This window comes from Coregonus clupeaformis, chromosome 8 (genome assembly GCF_020615455.1).
Source record: "Coregonus clupeaformis isolate EN_2021a chromosome 8, ASM2061545v1, whole genome shotgun sequence".
NCBI lineage: Eukaryota > Metazoa > Chordata > Actinopteri > Salmoniformes > Salmonidae > Coregonus > Coregonus clupeaformis.
Genome location: NC_059199.1, coordinates 13,823,109 through 13,839,157, shown reverse-complemented (window position 1 = coordinate 13,839,157; position 16,049 = coordinate 13,823,109). Strand labels below are relative to the sequence as shown.

General features: G+C 45.6%; 1 protein-coding gene across 4 annotated transcripts; it reads right to left on the bottom strand.

The window, feature by feature from the left end:
* Positions 1 to 1,163: 1,163 nt before the first annotated feature.
* LOC121571175 (FRAS1-related extracellular matrix protein 1) lies at positions 1,164 to 12,991 on the bottom strand. Of its 4 annotated transcripts, none has more exons than XR_006001652.2 (10): positions 12,331 to 12,989; positions 7,439 to 7,621; positions 6,865 to 7,054; positions 6,159 to 6,511; positions 5,424 to 5,984; positions 3,299 to 3,371; positions 3,070 to 3,219; positions 2,801 to 2,879; positions 2,394 to 2,525; positions 1,164 to 1,991 (listed from the first exon to the last, which is right to left on the bottom strand). XR_006001652.2 is itself a non-coding variant. In XM_041882520.2 (6 exons), the coding sequence occupies exons 2-4, from the start codon at positions 7,446 to 7,448 to the stop codon at positions 6,181 to 6,183; spliced, it is 564 nt and encodes a 187-aa protein (XP_041738454.2). In that variant the 5' UTR covers positions 7,449 to 7,621; positions 12,331 to 12,991; the 3' UTR covers positions 3,380 to 3,632; positions 5,424 to 5,984; positions 6,159 to 6,180. The 4 variants fall into 4 exon arrangements, 1 of the variants encoding a protein (XP_041738454.2); XR_006001650.2 differs by having other exon boundaries at positions 6,832 to 7,054; positions 12,331 to 12,988; XR_006001651.2 differs by having other exon boundaries at positions 6,832 to 7,054; positions 7,439 to 7,617; positions 12,331 to 12,988.
* Positions 12,992 to 16,049: the final 3,058 nt, after the last annotated feature.

Genomic DNA, 16,049 nt, shown 5'->3' with positions numbered 1-16,049 from the left:
ACCTTCTGTACAATAACTGGCTAAAATGGTACAAATTACAATGTAATTTGAGTAACTAACCCACAACTGCATACAAAGCTGTATCAAAGTTTACATTTCTGTGGCATAATATGTAAAGTTAGCACCATATTGTTTTACAGTGATGAGAGTAACCCGAGTCTTACGTTGTTATTCATAAAATATTACCTTTGTATTTTTATACACAAATTCATGGAAATACTATATTCCTCCAACCCAGTTATGACTTATTTCAGACGTGACCGTGTTACTACCATCAAGGACATACATTTGAATACAGCCTTGCTACCACTGAGCAAGTCAAATAATACTTGAAATGTACAGAAGAGGTATCCATTACTCACAATACTACTATACACCGATATGACATATTACACAGATGACCAGTGCAGCAGTTACAGCTCTCAATAATAATTAGTATAACGATACACAATGTTACTCAGGTGAACAGTACTATACATCATTAAAGGGATAGTTCACATTAAGAAGGTTAAAGAAACCAATGTAATTTGAGTGTACTATCCCTTTAAACTACTGTAGCTGGAATAGCACTTAGGAGCAGGTTGACAGTTACTAGATGAAATACACTCAGTAGCCAGTTTTTTAGGTACACCACCCTGTTCACGAAAAATGGTTCGCTCCTACAGACCGTGCTCTTGCTATATAAAGCAGGCAAACCGGCATCGAGGCATTCAGTTACTGTTCGATTGAACGTTAGAACGGGCAAAACGAGTGACCTAAGCGACTTTGAGCATGGTATGATCGTCGGTGCCTGGCGCGCCGGATCCAGTATCTCAGAAACGGCCGTCTTCTGGGCTTTTCACACACGACAGTGTCTAGGGTTTACTGAGAATGGTGCGACAAACAAAAAACATCCGGTCAGCGGCTGTCCTGTGGGAGAAAACAGCTCGTTGATGAGAGAGGTAAAAGGAGAAAGGTAAGAATCGTGCAAGCTAACAGGCGGGCCACAAACAACGGCGCAGTACAACAGTGGTGTGCAAAACGGCATCTTAGAACGCACAACTCGTCAGTCCTTGTCTGGATGGGCTATTGCAGCAGACGACCACACCGGGTTCCACTCCTATCAGCTAAAAACAAGAAGCAGCTCCAGTGGGTACGCAATCACCAACACTGGACCATTGAGGAGTGGAAAAATTATCACCTGGTCCGACGAATCCCGGTTCCTGTTGCATCATGCTGATGGCAGAGTCAGGATCTGGCGTAAGCAGCAAGAGTCCATGGACCCGTACAGGCTGGTGGTGTAATGGTGTGGCAAATGTTTTCCTGGCACACGTTAGGTCCCTTGATACCAATTGAGCAACGTTTGAACGCCACAGTTGTATCTGAACATTGTTGCTGACCAGGTGCATCCCTTCATGGCTACAGGGGGGTCTGACCCGGTACTAGATGGGTGTACCTAATAAACTGGTGATGTTGAGAGCTTACGCGGTGCATCAAGACATGTTTGCAACTGATGTGTTTAATGCACTACTACTTTAACCCTTTAATTGAAGCTGACCTTTTCATTTATCTATTGCTGTAGTACCATATTAAATGTCCTTTGGGTACCTTTAGGTAATCGGTTGGTTAGCTTTATGAATGCAACTTGTCTTGAGGGTCAGCTCCAATCCTGTTGCAACGGCAGTGGAAAGAAAATTTTTTCTGTTTCACAGCATGTGTCCAACGTAGAGATCCCCCTTGGCTCATGTCTTGACGTAACACATGTAGCAATGTCCCCTGCCCATATTACAGTCTGATTTGCCACTCGGCCCTCCTCCACAACAGAACACACCTCCTGGTGCCCTTCCTCTGGCCGGGCTCTTCCTCCAGTTTGTGTAGGTGTTCTCACCTCTCCCTGCATTCCCTGACGGCAGCGCTCCACGTCGCCTTGCACTCGGTGCTAAGGAAGTAGCAGTAACCATTGTGATAAGTCCAGCCCTTACGACACGTCTGCGCACTGACCATCTGTGTTGCTGAGGAGGAAAATGGCCAACCAATGACGTTAGAGGAAATTACTGAAACATGAAACAACTAACATACAGGGCCGGTTTCCCTGACACATATCAAGCTTAGTCCAGGAATCTGTCCCAGAATGTTGAGATATGATTCCCGGGTAACCCATACTATATAACCCCCTGAAATAGTCTACGTATGATATTCACAACACAATTGGGTAAATGATGGGGGTCAGTGGAGGCTGGTGGCTGAAATTGAGTAAATGGAATGGAGTCAAACGTGGTTTCCATATGTTTGATACCGTTCCATTGATTCCATTCCAGCCATTACAGTGAGCCCGCTCCTCCCACCAGCCTCCACTGATGGGGGTACATTATTTGCTATTCTGTTTCAGGCACTATCCATCCCAGGTTGATTACCTCATCAGTGGGAGCCCAAGGCTTCCAGGAGACCCCGTTGCAGCATAGGAGCCGGCCTGAGCTCTGGTTGAAGTGCAGGAGCCCCATCACCTCTGGGACTCAGGGTTTAGGGCCAGAGCTACCTGGAGCCTCCTGAGGGACAAAACCATCAGAGTAAGTAACACATTTAGTTCAGTTTTTCATCATATTGGAAGTAGGTTATAGGCCAAGAGAGAGACTGTAATGTTTTGGTTTTGTTTACATAGCACATGCCACCAATGTCTGAATAACCCTCAGTGTCTGCGACTGTCAATCCAACAGTTTAGCTGTTACACCAAAAGATCCGAACCTCTTGATGTGATTGCTGGTGTTGTACTAAAGTCGCTCCGATATAGAAACTGTTACGAATAAATGTAACGATGACTCACCTTCCTATTGGGCGGCTCAGGCTTTGTATGTGGGAGCTGGAGATGGACCGTCAGAAATGTTGTAGCTATGTCAATACTTCTGTAGGATACGGACACAACAAGCAAGCTCAAGGGAGTAGTTGGAGAGACAATCTATCATGGTAGATCATGTTTCTTGATGTAATTTCTCTACATATTATGTAAAAAAAGGAAATGTGATAAGAAATACACATTTACACATAAACACACTGTTATGCCAGCACAACTGTACTTTTGCCCAAAAGTCTCACCTTTTCCTGAGTCCCTGATCTAGACCAGAGCTTTGGAGCTGCTGCCCAGCATGGCCCCCTCAGGGGACACCAGAGTCAATTCAAATGTCTCCTCCGCCTCCTCCAGTTGGTCTTGGGTAATCTCGATCCGCCAGCTCCTTTTGGACACACCTTCATAAAGAGCAGAGGTTTTAGTTTCCTATCTAACCTATGATGGTAGTTCAACATCCCACTACAAAGCCACACATACCAGGATCAAACTGGATTAGGCTGGAAGGGCTCAGAATGTAATCCTCTCCAGCAGTCGCTGTGACTTCTCTCACCTAAGATATTAGGAAAAACAGAATCCAAAAGTGACATTCATTGCACTATAATTCATTTAATGTGCCCATCTATCACTCGATTCACTAGATGACAGGTATAAGAATCATAGACTGTTTAAAAGGGATAGATCAGAAATGGTGATGTACGAGGACTCTGCCACGTTGCCTTTCCATAGGACGTCCAGTGAGACAGCGCCCTGGTCCTCACATGCCTGGTGCTCAGACACAGCCAGCTCCACGCGAGACCACTTCAGGTCCAGTCTGCAGCAGGGAGCCAAAAATTGTTTTACACACCAACCAAGGATTCTGTATTGCCTTTCCAAGTTGGTTCAGTGTGATGGTACCTTCTTTCATTACAGCACTGACGTCTGTAGCCATGAAGTGCTTTGAAAGACTGGTCATGGCTCACATCAACAGCATAATCCCAGAAACCCTAGACCCACTCCAATTTGCATACCGCCCCAACAGATCCACAGATGATGCAATCTCTATCGCACTCCACACTGCCCTTTCCCACCTGGACAAGAGGAACACCTACGTGAGAATGCTATTCATTGACTACAGCTCAGCATTCAACACCATAGTGCCCTCTAAGCTCATCACTAAGCTAAGGATCCTGGGACTAAACACCTCCCTCTGCAACTGGATCCTGGACTTCCTGACGGGCCGCCCCCAGGTGGTAAGGGTAGGTAACAACACATCTGCCACACTGATCCTCAACACGGTGGCCCCTCAGGGGTGCGTGCTCAGTCCCCTCCTGTACTCTCTGTTCACCCATGACTGCATGGCCAGGTACGACTCCAACACCATCTTTAAGTTTGCCGACGACACAACAGTGGTAGGCCTGATCACCGACAACGATGAGACAGCCTATAGGGAGGAGGTCAGAGATCTGGCCGTGTGGTGCCAGGACAACAACCTCTCCCTCAACGTGACCAAGACAAAGGAGATGATTGTGGACTACAGGAAAAAAAAGAGGACTGAGCACGCCCCCCATTCTCATCGACGGGGCTGTAGTGGAACAGGTTGAGAGCTTCAAGTTCCTTGGTGTCCACATCACCAACGAACTATCATGGTCCAAACACACCAAGACAGTCGTGAAGAGGGCACGACAAAGCCTATTCCCCTCAGGAGACTAAAAGATTTGGCATGGGTCCTCAGATCCTCAAAAAATTCTACAGCTGCACCATCGAGAGCATCCTGACTGGTTGCATCACCGCCTGGTATGGCAACTGCTTGGCCTCCGACCGCAAGGCACTACAGAGGGTAGTGCGTACGGCCCAGTACATCACTGGGGCAAAGCTTCCTGCCATCCAGGACCTCTATACCAGGCGGTGTCAGAGGAAGGCCCTCAAAATTGTCAAAGACTCCAGCCACCCTAGTCATAGACTGTTCTCTCTGCTACCGCACGGCAAGCGGTACCGGAGTGCCAAGTCTAGGTCCAAAACACTTCTCAACAGCTTCTACCCCCAAGCCATAAGACTCCTGAACAGCTAATCATGGCTACCCGGACTATTTGCACTGCCCCCCCACCCCATCCTTTTTACGCTGCTGCTACTCTGTTAAGTATTTATGCATAGTCACTTTAACTCTACCCACATGTACATATTACCTCAACTACCTCAACTAGCCGGTGCCCCCCGCACATTGACTCTGCAACGGTACCCCCCCTGTATATATAGCCTCCCTACTGTCACTTTATTTTACTTCTGCTCTTTTTTTCTCAACACTTTTTTTGTTGTTGTTTTATTCTTACTTTTTTTGTTTAAAATAAATGCACTGTTGGTTAAGGGCTGTAAGTAAGCATTTCACTGTAATGTCTGCACCTGTTGTATTCGGCGCATGTGACCAATAAAATTTGATTTGATTTGATTTGACATACAGAGATTAATACAGTCGTTGGAGACCATTTACCAAATCTTCATATACTATCATAGAAATTGGCATTGTCATATAGTATGTATGTGACCATTGGTTCTCCTCCCTTAACTGACCACTGTATAGAGCATATTTTTTAATATTATTTGTGTGGTGCACGGAGCAGCATCTTACATGTGGGAGGGTCCAGTGTTCCCCAGATTATCAGAAAATCTGACCTCCGACAGAGCTTCCGTTGCTGGGTCTATGATATACACAATAGTCCTCTTGCTCAGGTCCCTTTGAGTGAAACGCTGCTGGGCAAAGCTGCCTGCAAAGAGTACAGTGCAAAGTTGACTGTTTACTGAAGAGCAAACACAATTAACCTAAGGTTTTTTGGCTATGGTAATGTTGTTGTTTTTTTGAAGGGGCACTGATTGCCAAATTCAATGCATTTTGATTAATTATGAGTAAAATAAAACATTGTATTTTAAGTGTACAAAATGGTACAACTGAGGGAAGGGGGCCTGACACCCATGGATAAGGGGCTGCCACTGTGCTAGTGCTCTCCAGGTAACCCAAGTATGGTGGTCTGTGGATGTGGAAGGTTAGGTCTTCATCCTTGGTGTTGGCGTCCTGCGCTCTCAGCTCCCGGGACGAGAGGTAGATCCCATAGCGACCATCAGACAGGACTTCAGCCTTCCACAGAGACTGCAGCTGCACTACCTCAGGGGCCGACCTGTCCAACGGTTCGATCTGGAACATAGAGTTGTGTTCAATAGGCACCATCAAATGTGTCCATCAAAACCTACTAATTATTTAAATTCCATTACTATCGAATAAGTTGCTGTGCTGATTTATACCTGTATGAATCGGCCCCTCTAGCTAAATATCTGGGCAGAGGTGTGTATGCAGATGAATATGTCCTACCTGAATGGTGAAGTACACAGCCTCAGTCTGTACCCTCCCCTCCAGCAGGAAGCCCCTGTTGGTAGTGTCTGAGGCCGATCTGTGAGGGGCCACCCCCATGCCTGTAGGTCACCTCCAGCTCCTGCAGGTCCCACTGGGTGAAGTTACTCCCCCCGGCAGTGAGTGGGACGCCGCCCCGGAGCAGGGTGCAGTACTGTGGAGGCTGGGCCAGGAAGAAGAGCAGGTCACTGGGCGGGGCTTCGGAGGTCACTGCCATGGAGGAGTCCTGGGGGACTCTTAGGCCGCCGTTACACGCCAGCGAGGGCAGAACCAGGGTGCCGTTACGGGTGGCCTTGCTGTTGCTGACTACAAACCTGTTAAAGACCGGGGTAAGGCAATAGGCCTTATCATTCATAAACAGTAGATACTAAATATACAATGTACCTGTATATTAGGTAAGGTTGTGGGTGTGAACCTAGGGTATTCTTGCATCTAGCTTGCATTGCTCAATGCATTTGATAATTTTCCTGATTGTATATTTGGAAAAGCGGGTATACATTTTTTTTTGGGCTTAATGAACACTGTAAATGTAATACAAAAAGTGATTTCACAGGATATTTAGGTTTGCATAAATCTACTTAGAATTGACCCCTAAGAGAGTAACTGTATATATTGGAAGAGGTGTTGCCATTACTGTAGTGGCTCTGTTGCCGTGGACGTAGCCCACCAGGTTGGCAGCGATGTCCATCTGGCTGAAGGTGCTGATGGCCAACCCGGGGTGTTTGATGTATTCCATTGTCGTTGCCGGGGGCGACCGTGACCATGTACAGCAGCTCCTCGGGTTTGTCTGTACCATCTGTCGCCAGCAGGACGCCTGTTGTCAGAACCACACGCTCGCCGCAGCTGGTTTTCACCGGCTGCACAAAGAAGGAAATGTTTCCGGAAAATTGTGATAGACAATGTGAAAACAAAATATTGTTAAGTTAGCATTATGGCAATTGGGTTTTTAGTTTCCTGCATGTTTGAGGTATAAACAATTATCCATATACTGTACATACTGTAGTGTAGCTTATACATGGTAATACCGTAGCTAAGCAGTTAGACATTTTTATTCTTTGCAAAGTAGATTTTTCAATTACTTTACAAATCCCAATTTTCAGCATATAACAAAGTTTATAAGAGTTTTTTGCTTTGTTTAATATGGTACAGTAGATAGCTACCAGCTGATATGACAGGCTATAGCACTGACAATGAACTCAGGTCATAACAAGTGCCATTTGGTAGTCTGTCTGTCCACAAACCTTTCTCCATGTCCTTGAGGGAGATGTGGCCGTGCTGTGATGGGGAGCGGTTCTTCCCGTCCAGCAGGTGGAACACAAAGAAGTCCTGTGTGGCCCCATATGGAGGTAGCGCAACAGGTTCGTGTCCACTGTCTCCTGGGTGCAATTCATCCCCGCAGACTGGGTCACCCAGTCAGAGCCTACCTGAGAGGGGACCATGGACAGAACACATAGTGGAAGGCACTGGCACACATACGACTCATACAAACCCTTTGTAGCGAACGTTCCTATTTTGTAAGGAAGGTGTTTTGGATACTGTACGTACCAACAAAGTCCAAAATATGATGAACCTCGGGTGATAAGGGAACAGACGGGACTTGCCCATCTTCACCCACATCTCATTACATTGAAAACATTTCTGTTGTGACCTTCCATTGACTGATGTCCACAGGTTCTGTAGAGTTTACCTCACCAATAATCCAACACATGGAACCTACAGCCACCAGTTTACAACACCATGTAAAACGTTAGACTTCCCTTTTCATTAACCAAGCGACAAGTTTGTTTGCAATCATCTAACAATAATAATGTGTTTGCTCAACTTGTCTCATATGTTAATTCAACTAGAAATTATTATTTGGGCATCTTCACTAAAAAAGGCTGTGGAACTATTTTAGTTACACATACAGTTGAAGTCGGAAGTTTACATACACTTAGGTTGGAGTCATTAAAACTCGTTTTTCAACCACTCCACAAATTTCTTGTTAACAAACTATAGTTTTGGCAAGTCGGTTAGGACATCTACTTTGTGCATGACACAAGTAATTTTTCCAACAATTGTTTACAGACAGATTATTTCACTTATAATTCACTGTATCACAATTCCAGTGGGTCAGAAGTTTACATACACTAAGTTCACTGTGCCTTTAAACAGCTTGGAAAATTCCAGAAAATGATGTCATGGCTTTAGAAGCTTCTGATAGGCTAATTGACATCATTTGAGTCAATTGGAGGTGTACCTGTGGATGTATTTCAAGGCCTACCTTCAAACTCAGTGCACCTTTGCTTGACATCATGGCAAAATCAAAAGAAATCAGCCAAGACCTCTGAAAAAAAATTGTAGACCTCCACAAGTCTGGTTCATCCTTGGGAGCAATTTCCAAACGCCTGAAGGTACCACGTTCATCTGTACAAACAATAGTACGCAAGTATAAACACCATGGGACCATGCAGCCGTCATACCGCTCAGGAAGGAGATGTGTTCTGTCTCCTAGAGATGAACTTACTTGGGTGCGAAAAGTGCAAATCAATCCCAGAACAACAGCAAAGGACCTTGTGAAGATGCTGGAGGAAACAGGTACAAAAGTATCTATATCCACAGTAAAACGAGTCCTAAATCGACATAACCTGAAAGGCCGCTCAGCAAGGAAGAAGCCACTGCTCCAAAACCGCCATAAAAAAGCCAGACTACGGTTTTTTGATCTGATGAAACAAAAATAGAACTGTTTGGCCATAATGACCATCGTTATGTTTGGAGGAAAAAGGGGGTTGCTTGCAATGCGAAGAACACCATCCCAAACGTGAAGCATGGGGGTGGCAGCATCATGCTGTGGGGGTGCATTGCTGCAGGAGGGACTGGTGCTCTTCACAAAATAGATGGCATCATGAGGAAGGAAAAGTATGTGGATATATATTGAAGCAACATCTCAAGACATCAGTCAGGAAGTTAAAGCTTGGTCGCAAATGGGTCTTCCAAATGGACAATGACCCCAAGCATACTTCCAAAGTTGTGGCAAAATGGCTTAAGGACAACAAAGTCAAGGTATTGGAGTGGCCATCACAAAGCCCTGACCTCAATCCTATAGAACATTTGTGGGCAGAACTGAAAAAGCGTGTGCGAGCAAGGAGGCCTACAAACCTGACTCAGTTACACCAGCTCTGTCAGGAGGAATGGGCCAAAATTCACCCAAATTATTGTGGGAGCTTGTGGAAGGCTACCCGAAACGTTTGACCCAAGTTAAACATTTGAAAGGCAATACACTCAATTAGTATTTGGTAGCATGTAAACTTCTGACCCACTGGGAATGTGATGAAAGAAATTCAAGCTGAAAGAAATTATTCTCTCTACTATTATTCTGACATTTCACATTCTTAAAATAAAGTGGTGATCCTAACTGACCTAAAACAGGGAATCTTTACTAGGATTAAATGTCAGGAATTGTGAAAAACTGAGTTTAAATGTATTTGGCTAAGGTGTATGTAAACTTCCGACTTCAACTGTACAATGTTTGACATACAATGGTTTCAACTTACATATTTGACATACATGATTGCATTGTGCATGTTCATTTATACAGTAATTATTATTCAACGACCTCACCTGGGATTTGAAATTACAACCTTTTGGTTAACGGCATTTCGATCTTCCTGCAACGCCACCATGTCTGTGTCAATTATTAATCAGACTATTCTCTCATCATTGATTTGATTGACTTATTTCAGCAATTTTAGGGTTTTCTGTATAGTTGGTGGAGCATATTACTCTGTTTTAATATTACTCCTTAATCACTATGATAAATGAAATAGTTTTACTTGAGTGTACCTTTAACAGAGCTGATGTTTACTTTGAAGTGCAAAGTGTAGCAATACAGGTGAAATCAGTCATTAACACAGACATGGTGGTGTAGCAGGAAGATCGGTATGCCGTGAACCAAGAGTTAGTGATTTTAAATCCCAGGTGTTGAATAATAATTACTGTTTCAATGAGCATGCACAATGTAATCATGTATGTCAACGTGTGTCAAATATGTAAGTTGAAAACATTGTATGTCAAAAGCACAGTGTGTGTGTAACTAGTTCCACAGACATTTTTAGTGAAGATGCCCAAATAATAATTTCTAGCTGAATTAACATATGAGACAAGTTGAGCAAATACATAATTTTAAGCTGAATGAATTTCTGTCTAAGTTTTCTCAAGTTGGAGCTATGTTTGGGCAACTAAAAATGTTAAGTTCAGGTAACACTTTGATCGAAAAATTTAGTAAACTAAAAAAGGCTGTGGAAGCAGTTACTTACAGTGGGGGGGAAAAAGTATTTAGTCAGCCACCAATTGTGCAAGTTCTCCCACTTAAAAAGATGAGAGAGGCCTGTACTTTTCATCATAGGTACACGTCAACTATGAAAAATCACATTGTAGGATTTTTTATGAATTTATTTGCAAATTATGGTGGAAAATAAGTATTTGGTCAATAACAAAAGTTTCTCAATACTTTGTTATATACCCTTTGTTGGCAATGACACAGGTCAAACGTCTTCACAAGGTTTTCACACACTGTTGCTGGTATTTTGGCCCATTCCTCCATGCAGATCTCCTCTAGAGCAGTGATGTTTTGGGGCTGTCACTGGGCAACACAGACTTTCAACTCCCTCCAAAGATTTTATATGGGGTTGAGATCTGGAGACTGGCTAGGCCACTCCAGGACCTTGAAATGCTTCTTACGAAGCCACTCCTTTGTTGCCCGGGCGGTGTGTTTGGGATCATTGTCATGCTGAAAGACCCAGCCACGTTTCATCTTCAATGCCCTTGCTGATGGAAGGAGGTTTTCACTCAAAATCTCACGATACATGGCCCCATTCATTCTTTCCTTTACACGGATCAGTCGTCCTGGTCCCTTTGCAGAAAAACAGCCCCAAAGCATGATGTTTCCACCCCCCATGCTTCACAGTAGGTATGGTGTTCTTTGGATGCAACTCAGCATTCTTTGTCCTCCAAACACGACGAGTTGAGTTTTTACCAAAAAGTTATATTTTGGTTTCATCTGACCATATGACATTCTCCCAATCCTCTTCTGGATCATCCAAATGCACTCTAGCAAACTTCAGACGGGCCTGGACATGTACTGGCTTAAGCAGGGGGACACGTCTGGCACTGCAGGATTTGAGTCCCTGGCGGCGTAGTGTGTTACTGATGGTAGGCTTTGTTACTTTGGTCCCAGCTCTCTGCAGGTCATTCACTAGGTCCCCCCGTGTGGTTCTTGGATTTTGCTCACCTTTCTTGTGATCATTTTGACCCCCACGGGGTGAGATCTTGCGTGGAGCCCCAGATCGAGGGAGATTATCAGTGGTCTTGTATGTCTTCCATTTCCTAATAATTGCTCCCACAGTTGATTTCTTCAAACCAAGCTGCTTACCTATTGCAGATTCAGTCTTCCCAGCCTGGTGCAGGTCTACAATTTTGTTTCTGGTGTCCTTTGACAGCTCTTTGGTCTTGGCCATAGTGGAGTTTGGAGTGTGACTGTTTGAGGTTGTGGACAGGTGTCTTTTATACTGATAACAAGTTCAAACAGGTGCCATTAATACAGGTAACGAGTGGAGGACAGAGGAAGAAGTTACAGGTCTGTGAGAGCCAGAAATCTTGCTTGTTTGTAGGTGACCAAATACTTATTTTCCACCATCATTTGCAAATAAATTCATTAAAAATCCTACAATGTGATTTTCTGGATTTTTTTTCTCAATTTGTCTGTCATAGTTGACGTGTACCTATGATGAAAATTACAGGCCTCTCTCATCTTTTTAAGTGGTAGAACTTGCACAATTGGTGGCTGACTAAATACTTTTTCCCCCCACTGTAATAATAATTAGTTGAAACAACAATAAAAATGTTTTACAGTGTTTACATGGTATAGATCAGGGGCCTCCAAATCGATTCTAGGAAAGCTAAAAGATGTGCAGGCTTTCGCTCCAGATCAGCACTAGCACATCTAATTCCACTATTCATGGTCTTCAGCCTGGACCAGGTGTGTTAGTGATGGGCTTGAATAAAACCCTCCACATCCAGTAGCTCTCCAGGACCGGAGTTGGTGGTAACCTCCGCTGTTGATAATTGATGGTTTGACGACGGCCAGGTGACTCACTGTGATGTTTCTGGCGAGGAACTCCGGGACCTCGTCATTGATGGGGTTAATGATGACGTAGAAGGGAACGTGGGCAGAGGTGTGTTTCCCGTCAGAGAGACAGAGCATGAACTGGTCGGCGGTCGGCTCGATCCCCTGGTGTCCGTTCATGATGTCACTGTTGGAGAAGGAGGTCCTCCCCTCAGAAGCCTCCTGAGATCTAAACTGTATTCTAATGTGGCCATTGGAATGCAGTCAACATATCCAAACTTAACATCAGTGCTGCTGTGTTTAAAAGTGCAAGGAATGAGGTGTCATCAATCAAATCTGACCTAACTTTTAAGCTTTTCTGGTTGCGGACAGTGAAGGCCAGGTTTAATGGGGAAGCCATCCAGCTGAACAGTTCCGTGCTGGGGCTCATTCTTCAGCTCCACTCTCAGGCTCTCCTCCATAGAGTCATGGTCCGTCAGCAACAGGTGGTCCGGACCAACCCAGCACTCCCCACCCTCGTCCACTGTCAGAGGGTTCATGTGCACCTGAGGAAACAGTATACAGTATACAGCAGGGTTGTTCAATGGAGGGCCCGAAGGGAAGAAATGTCTGGCTTTCATACTTCTAATTAAGGGCTACATCTGACCTGGGATACCAGCTAAGTACATTTTCTGGTCAATTCATGATATAAATGTACCAATTAACTACCAGGTAGACCTACCTGTCTGGCCGGACCTACCTATCTGGCAGGCCGGACCTACCTGTCTGGCAGACCTAAACTACCTATCTGGCCGGTCGGCTGGACCTACGTAGGTACCTATCTGGCCGGACCTACCTATCTGGCTGTACGGCCTACCGGACCTACCTGTCTGGCTGGACGGCCTACCGGATCTACCTATCTAGCCGGCCGACTGGCAGAACCTACCTACCTGTCTGGCCAGTCGGCCTACCGGATCTACCTATCTAGCCGGCCGACCGGCAGAACCTTCCTATCTGGTCGGATCTATCTATCTGGACCTACCTTTGTGTGTGTATGTGTATGTTGGGGTGCCAGGGTAAGTATGTGTGTGTGGGTAGGGTCCAGTGTGTGTGCATAGAGTCAGTGTAAGAAAGTTAGTTTAAAAAAGGGTCAATGCAGGTAGTCCAGGTAGCCATTTGATTTGATATTTAGCAGTCTTGCTTAGCAGTCTTATGGCTTGGGGGTAGAAGCTGTTCAGGGTCTTGTTTGTTCCAGACTTGGTGCACTGGTACTGCTTGCCTTGCGGTAGCAGAGAGAACAGTCAATGGCTTGGGTGGCTGGAGTCTTTGACAATTTCCTGGGCCTTCCTCTGACACCGTCTGGTATAGAGGTCCTGGATGGCAGGGAGCTCGGCCCCAGTGATGTACTGGGCCGTACTTACCACCACCTGTAGTGTCTGGCGGTCGGGTGCTTTGCAGTTGCTGTACCAAGCGGTGATGCAGCTAGTCAAGATGCTTTCAATGGTGCAGCTGTAGAACTCTTTCAGAATCTGAGGGCCCATGCCAAATCTTTTCAGCCTCCTGAGGAGGAAGAGGTGCTGTCGTGCCCCCTCTTCACAACTGTGTGGGTGTGTGTGGACCATGTTAGTTCCTTAGTGATGTACACACTGAGGAACTTGAAGCTCTTGACCCGCTCCACTACATCCCCATCGATGTGAATGGGAGCCTGCTCACCCCTCTGTTTCACATAGTCCACGATCAGCTCCTTTGTCTTGCTGATGTTGAAGGAGAGGTTGTTGTCCTGGCACCACACTACCAGGTCTCTGACCTCCTCCCTATAGGCTGCCTCATCGTTGTCGGTGATCATTCCTACCACCGTCGTGTCATCAGCAAACTTGATGATGGTGTTGGAGTCGTATGCGGCTACATAGTCGTGGGTGAACAGGGAGTACAGGAGAGGACTAAGCACACACCCCTGAGGGGTCCTGTGTTGATGGTCAGCGTGGCGGATGTGTTGTTACCTACCCTCACCGCCTGGGGGGCGGCCTGTCAGGAAGTCCAGGATCCAGTTGCAGAGGGAGGTGTTCAGTCCCAGGGTCCTGAGCTTGGTGATGAATGCTGAGCTGTAGTCAATGAAAAGCATTCTTACATAGGTATTAATTTTGTCCAGGTGGGTGAGGGCAGTGTAGAGTGCAATAGAGATTGCATCATCTGTGGATCTGTTGGGGCAGTATGCGAAATGAGTGGGTCCAGGGTGTCTAGAATGATGGTGTTGATGTGAGCCATTACCAGACTTTCAAAACATTTCATGTCTATATTTGTGAGTGCTACAGGGCGATAGTCATTTAGGCAGGTTACCTTGGCGTTCTTGGGCATGGGGACTATGGTGGTCTGCTTAAAACAAGTTGATATTACAGACCGGGCAGGGATAGGTTGAAAATGTCAGTGAAGGCACTTGCCAGCTGGTCTGCGAATGCTCTAAGTACGCATCCTGGTAATCCTTCTGGCCCCGCGGCCTTGCGAATGTTAGCCTGTTTAAAGATCTTACTCACATTGGCTACGGAGAGTGAGATCACACAGTCGTCCGGAACAGCTGGTGCTCCCATGCATGGTTCAGTGTTGCTTGCCTCGAAGCGATCATAGAAGACATTTAGCTCATCTGGTAGGCTTGTGTCGCTGGGCAGCTCAGTTTCCCTCTGTAATACATGATAGTTTGCAAGCCCTGCCACATCCGTCGAGCATGAGAGCCGGCTTTGTAGGAATGAGATCTTAGTCCTGTTTTGACTCTTTGCCTGTTTGATGGCTCTTCGGAGGTCATAGCGGGATTTCTTATAAGAGGCCGGATTAGTGTCCCACTCCTTGAAAGCGGCAGCTCTAGCCTCTAGCTCAGTGAGCATGTTGCATATACCAATCTGTGATAGAGAAACAGTCCTGTAACTTAACATCTGCTTCATCGGACCACTTCCGTAGTGAGCGCTTCACTGGTACCTCCTGTTAAATGTTTTGCTTGTAAGCAGGAAGCAGGAGGATAGAGTTACGGTCTGATTTGACAAAGGGAGGGCCAGGGAGAGCCTTGTATGTGTTTCTGTTTGTGGAGTAAAGGTGAGGTAGTGTTTTGTCGCCTCTAGTTGCACAGGTGATATCCTGGAAAAAATGTGGTAAACGGATTTCAGTTTCCCTGCATTAAAATCACCGGTCACGAGAAACGCTGCCTTAATCAGCATTTTCTTGTTTGCTTATGGCCCTATACAGCTCGTTGAGTTTGGTCTTAGTGGCAGCATCGGTTTGTGGAGGTAAATAGACAGCTATGAAAAATATAGATACACTTTTGGTAAATCGTATGGTCTGCAGCTTATCATTAGGTAATGTGATTCAGGCGAGCAAAAACTCCAGACTTCCTTAACATTATAGATCGCGCACAGCTATTGTTAACAAAGAGACACACCCCTCCTTCCTTCGTCCGAGTCTGCTGTCCAGTCTTGACGATGCATAGAAAAACCAGTGAGATGTATATCCATGTCCTCGTTCAGCCACGACTCTGGAAAAACATAGGATATGACAGTTTCTCAGGTCCCTTTGATAGGATAGTCTTGAACGGCGCTCATCCAGTTTGTTCTCCAGTGATTGCACATTCACCAATAGAACAGACGGCAATGGCGGTCTATTTGCTCGTCGACGTAGTCTCGTCAGGGTGCCGGCTCGCCTTACTCTCTTTCCCCGCCGCTTCCTCTTTCGATTCTCGGGGATTAGGGCCTGGTCCAGAGTAAGCAGAACTTGTTGAAGTAGACATT

Bases quoted from the DNA above. Each gene is read 5' to 3' on its own strand.
- LOC121571175 (XM_041882520.2), bottom strand. The intron at 6,512-6,831 runs GTAATGGCAACA...GGTCTTTAACAG, and splicing joins ACGGCAACAGAGCCACTACA to GTTTGTAGTCAGCAACAGCA.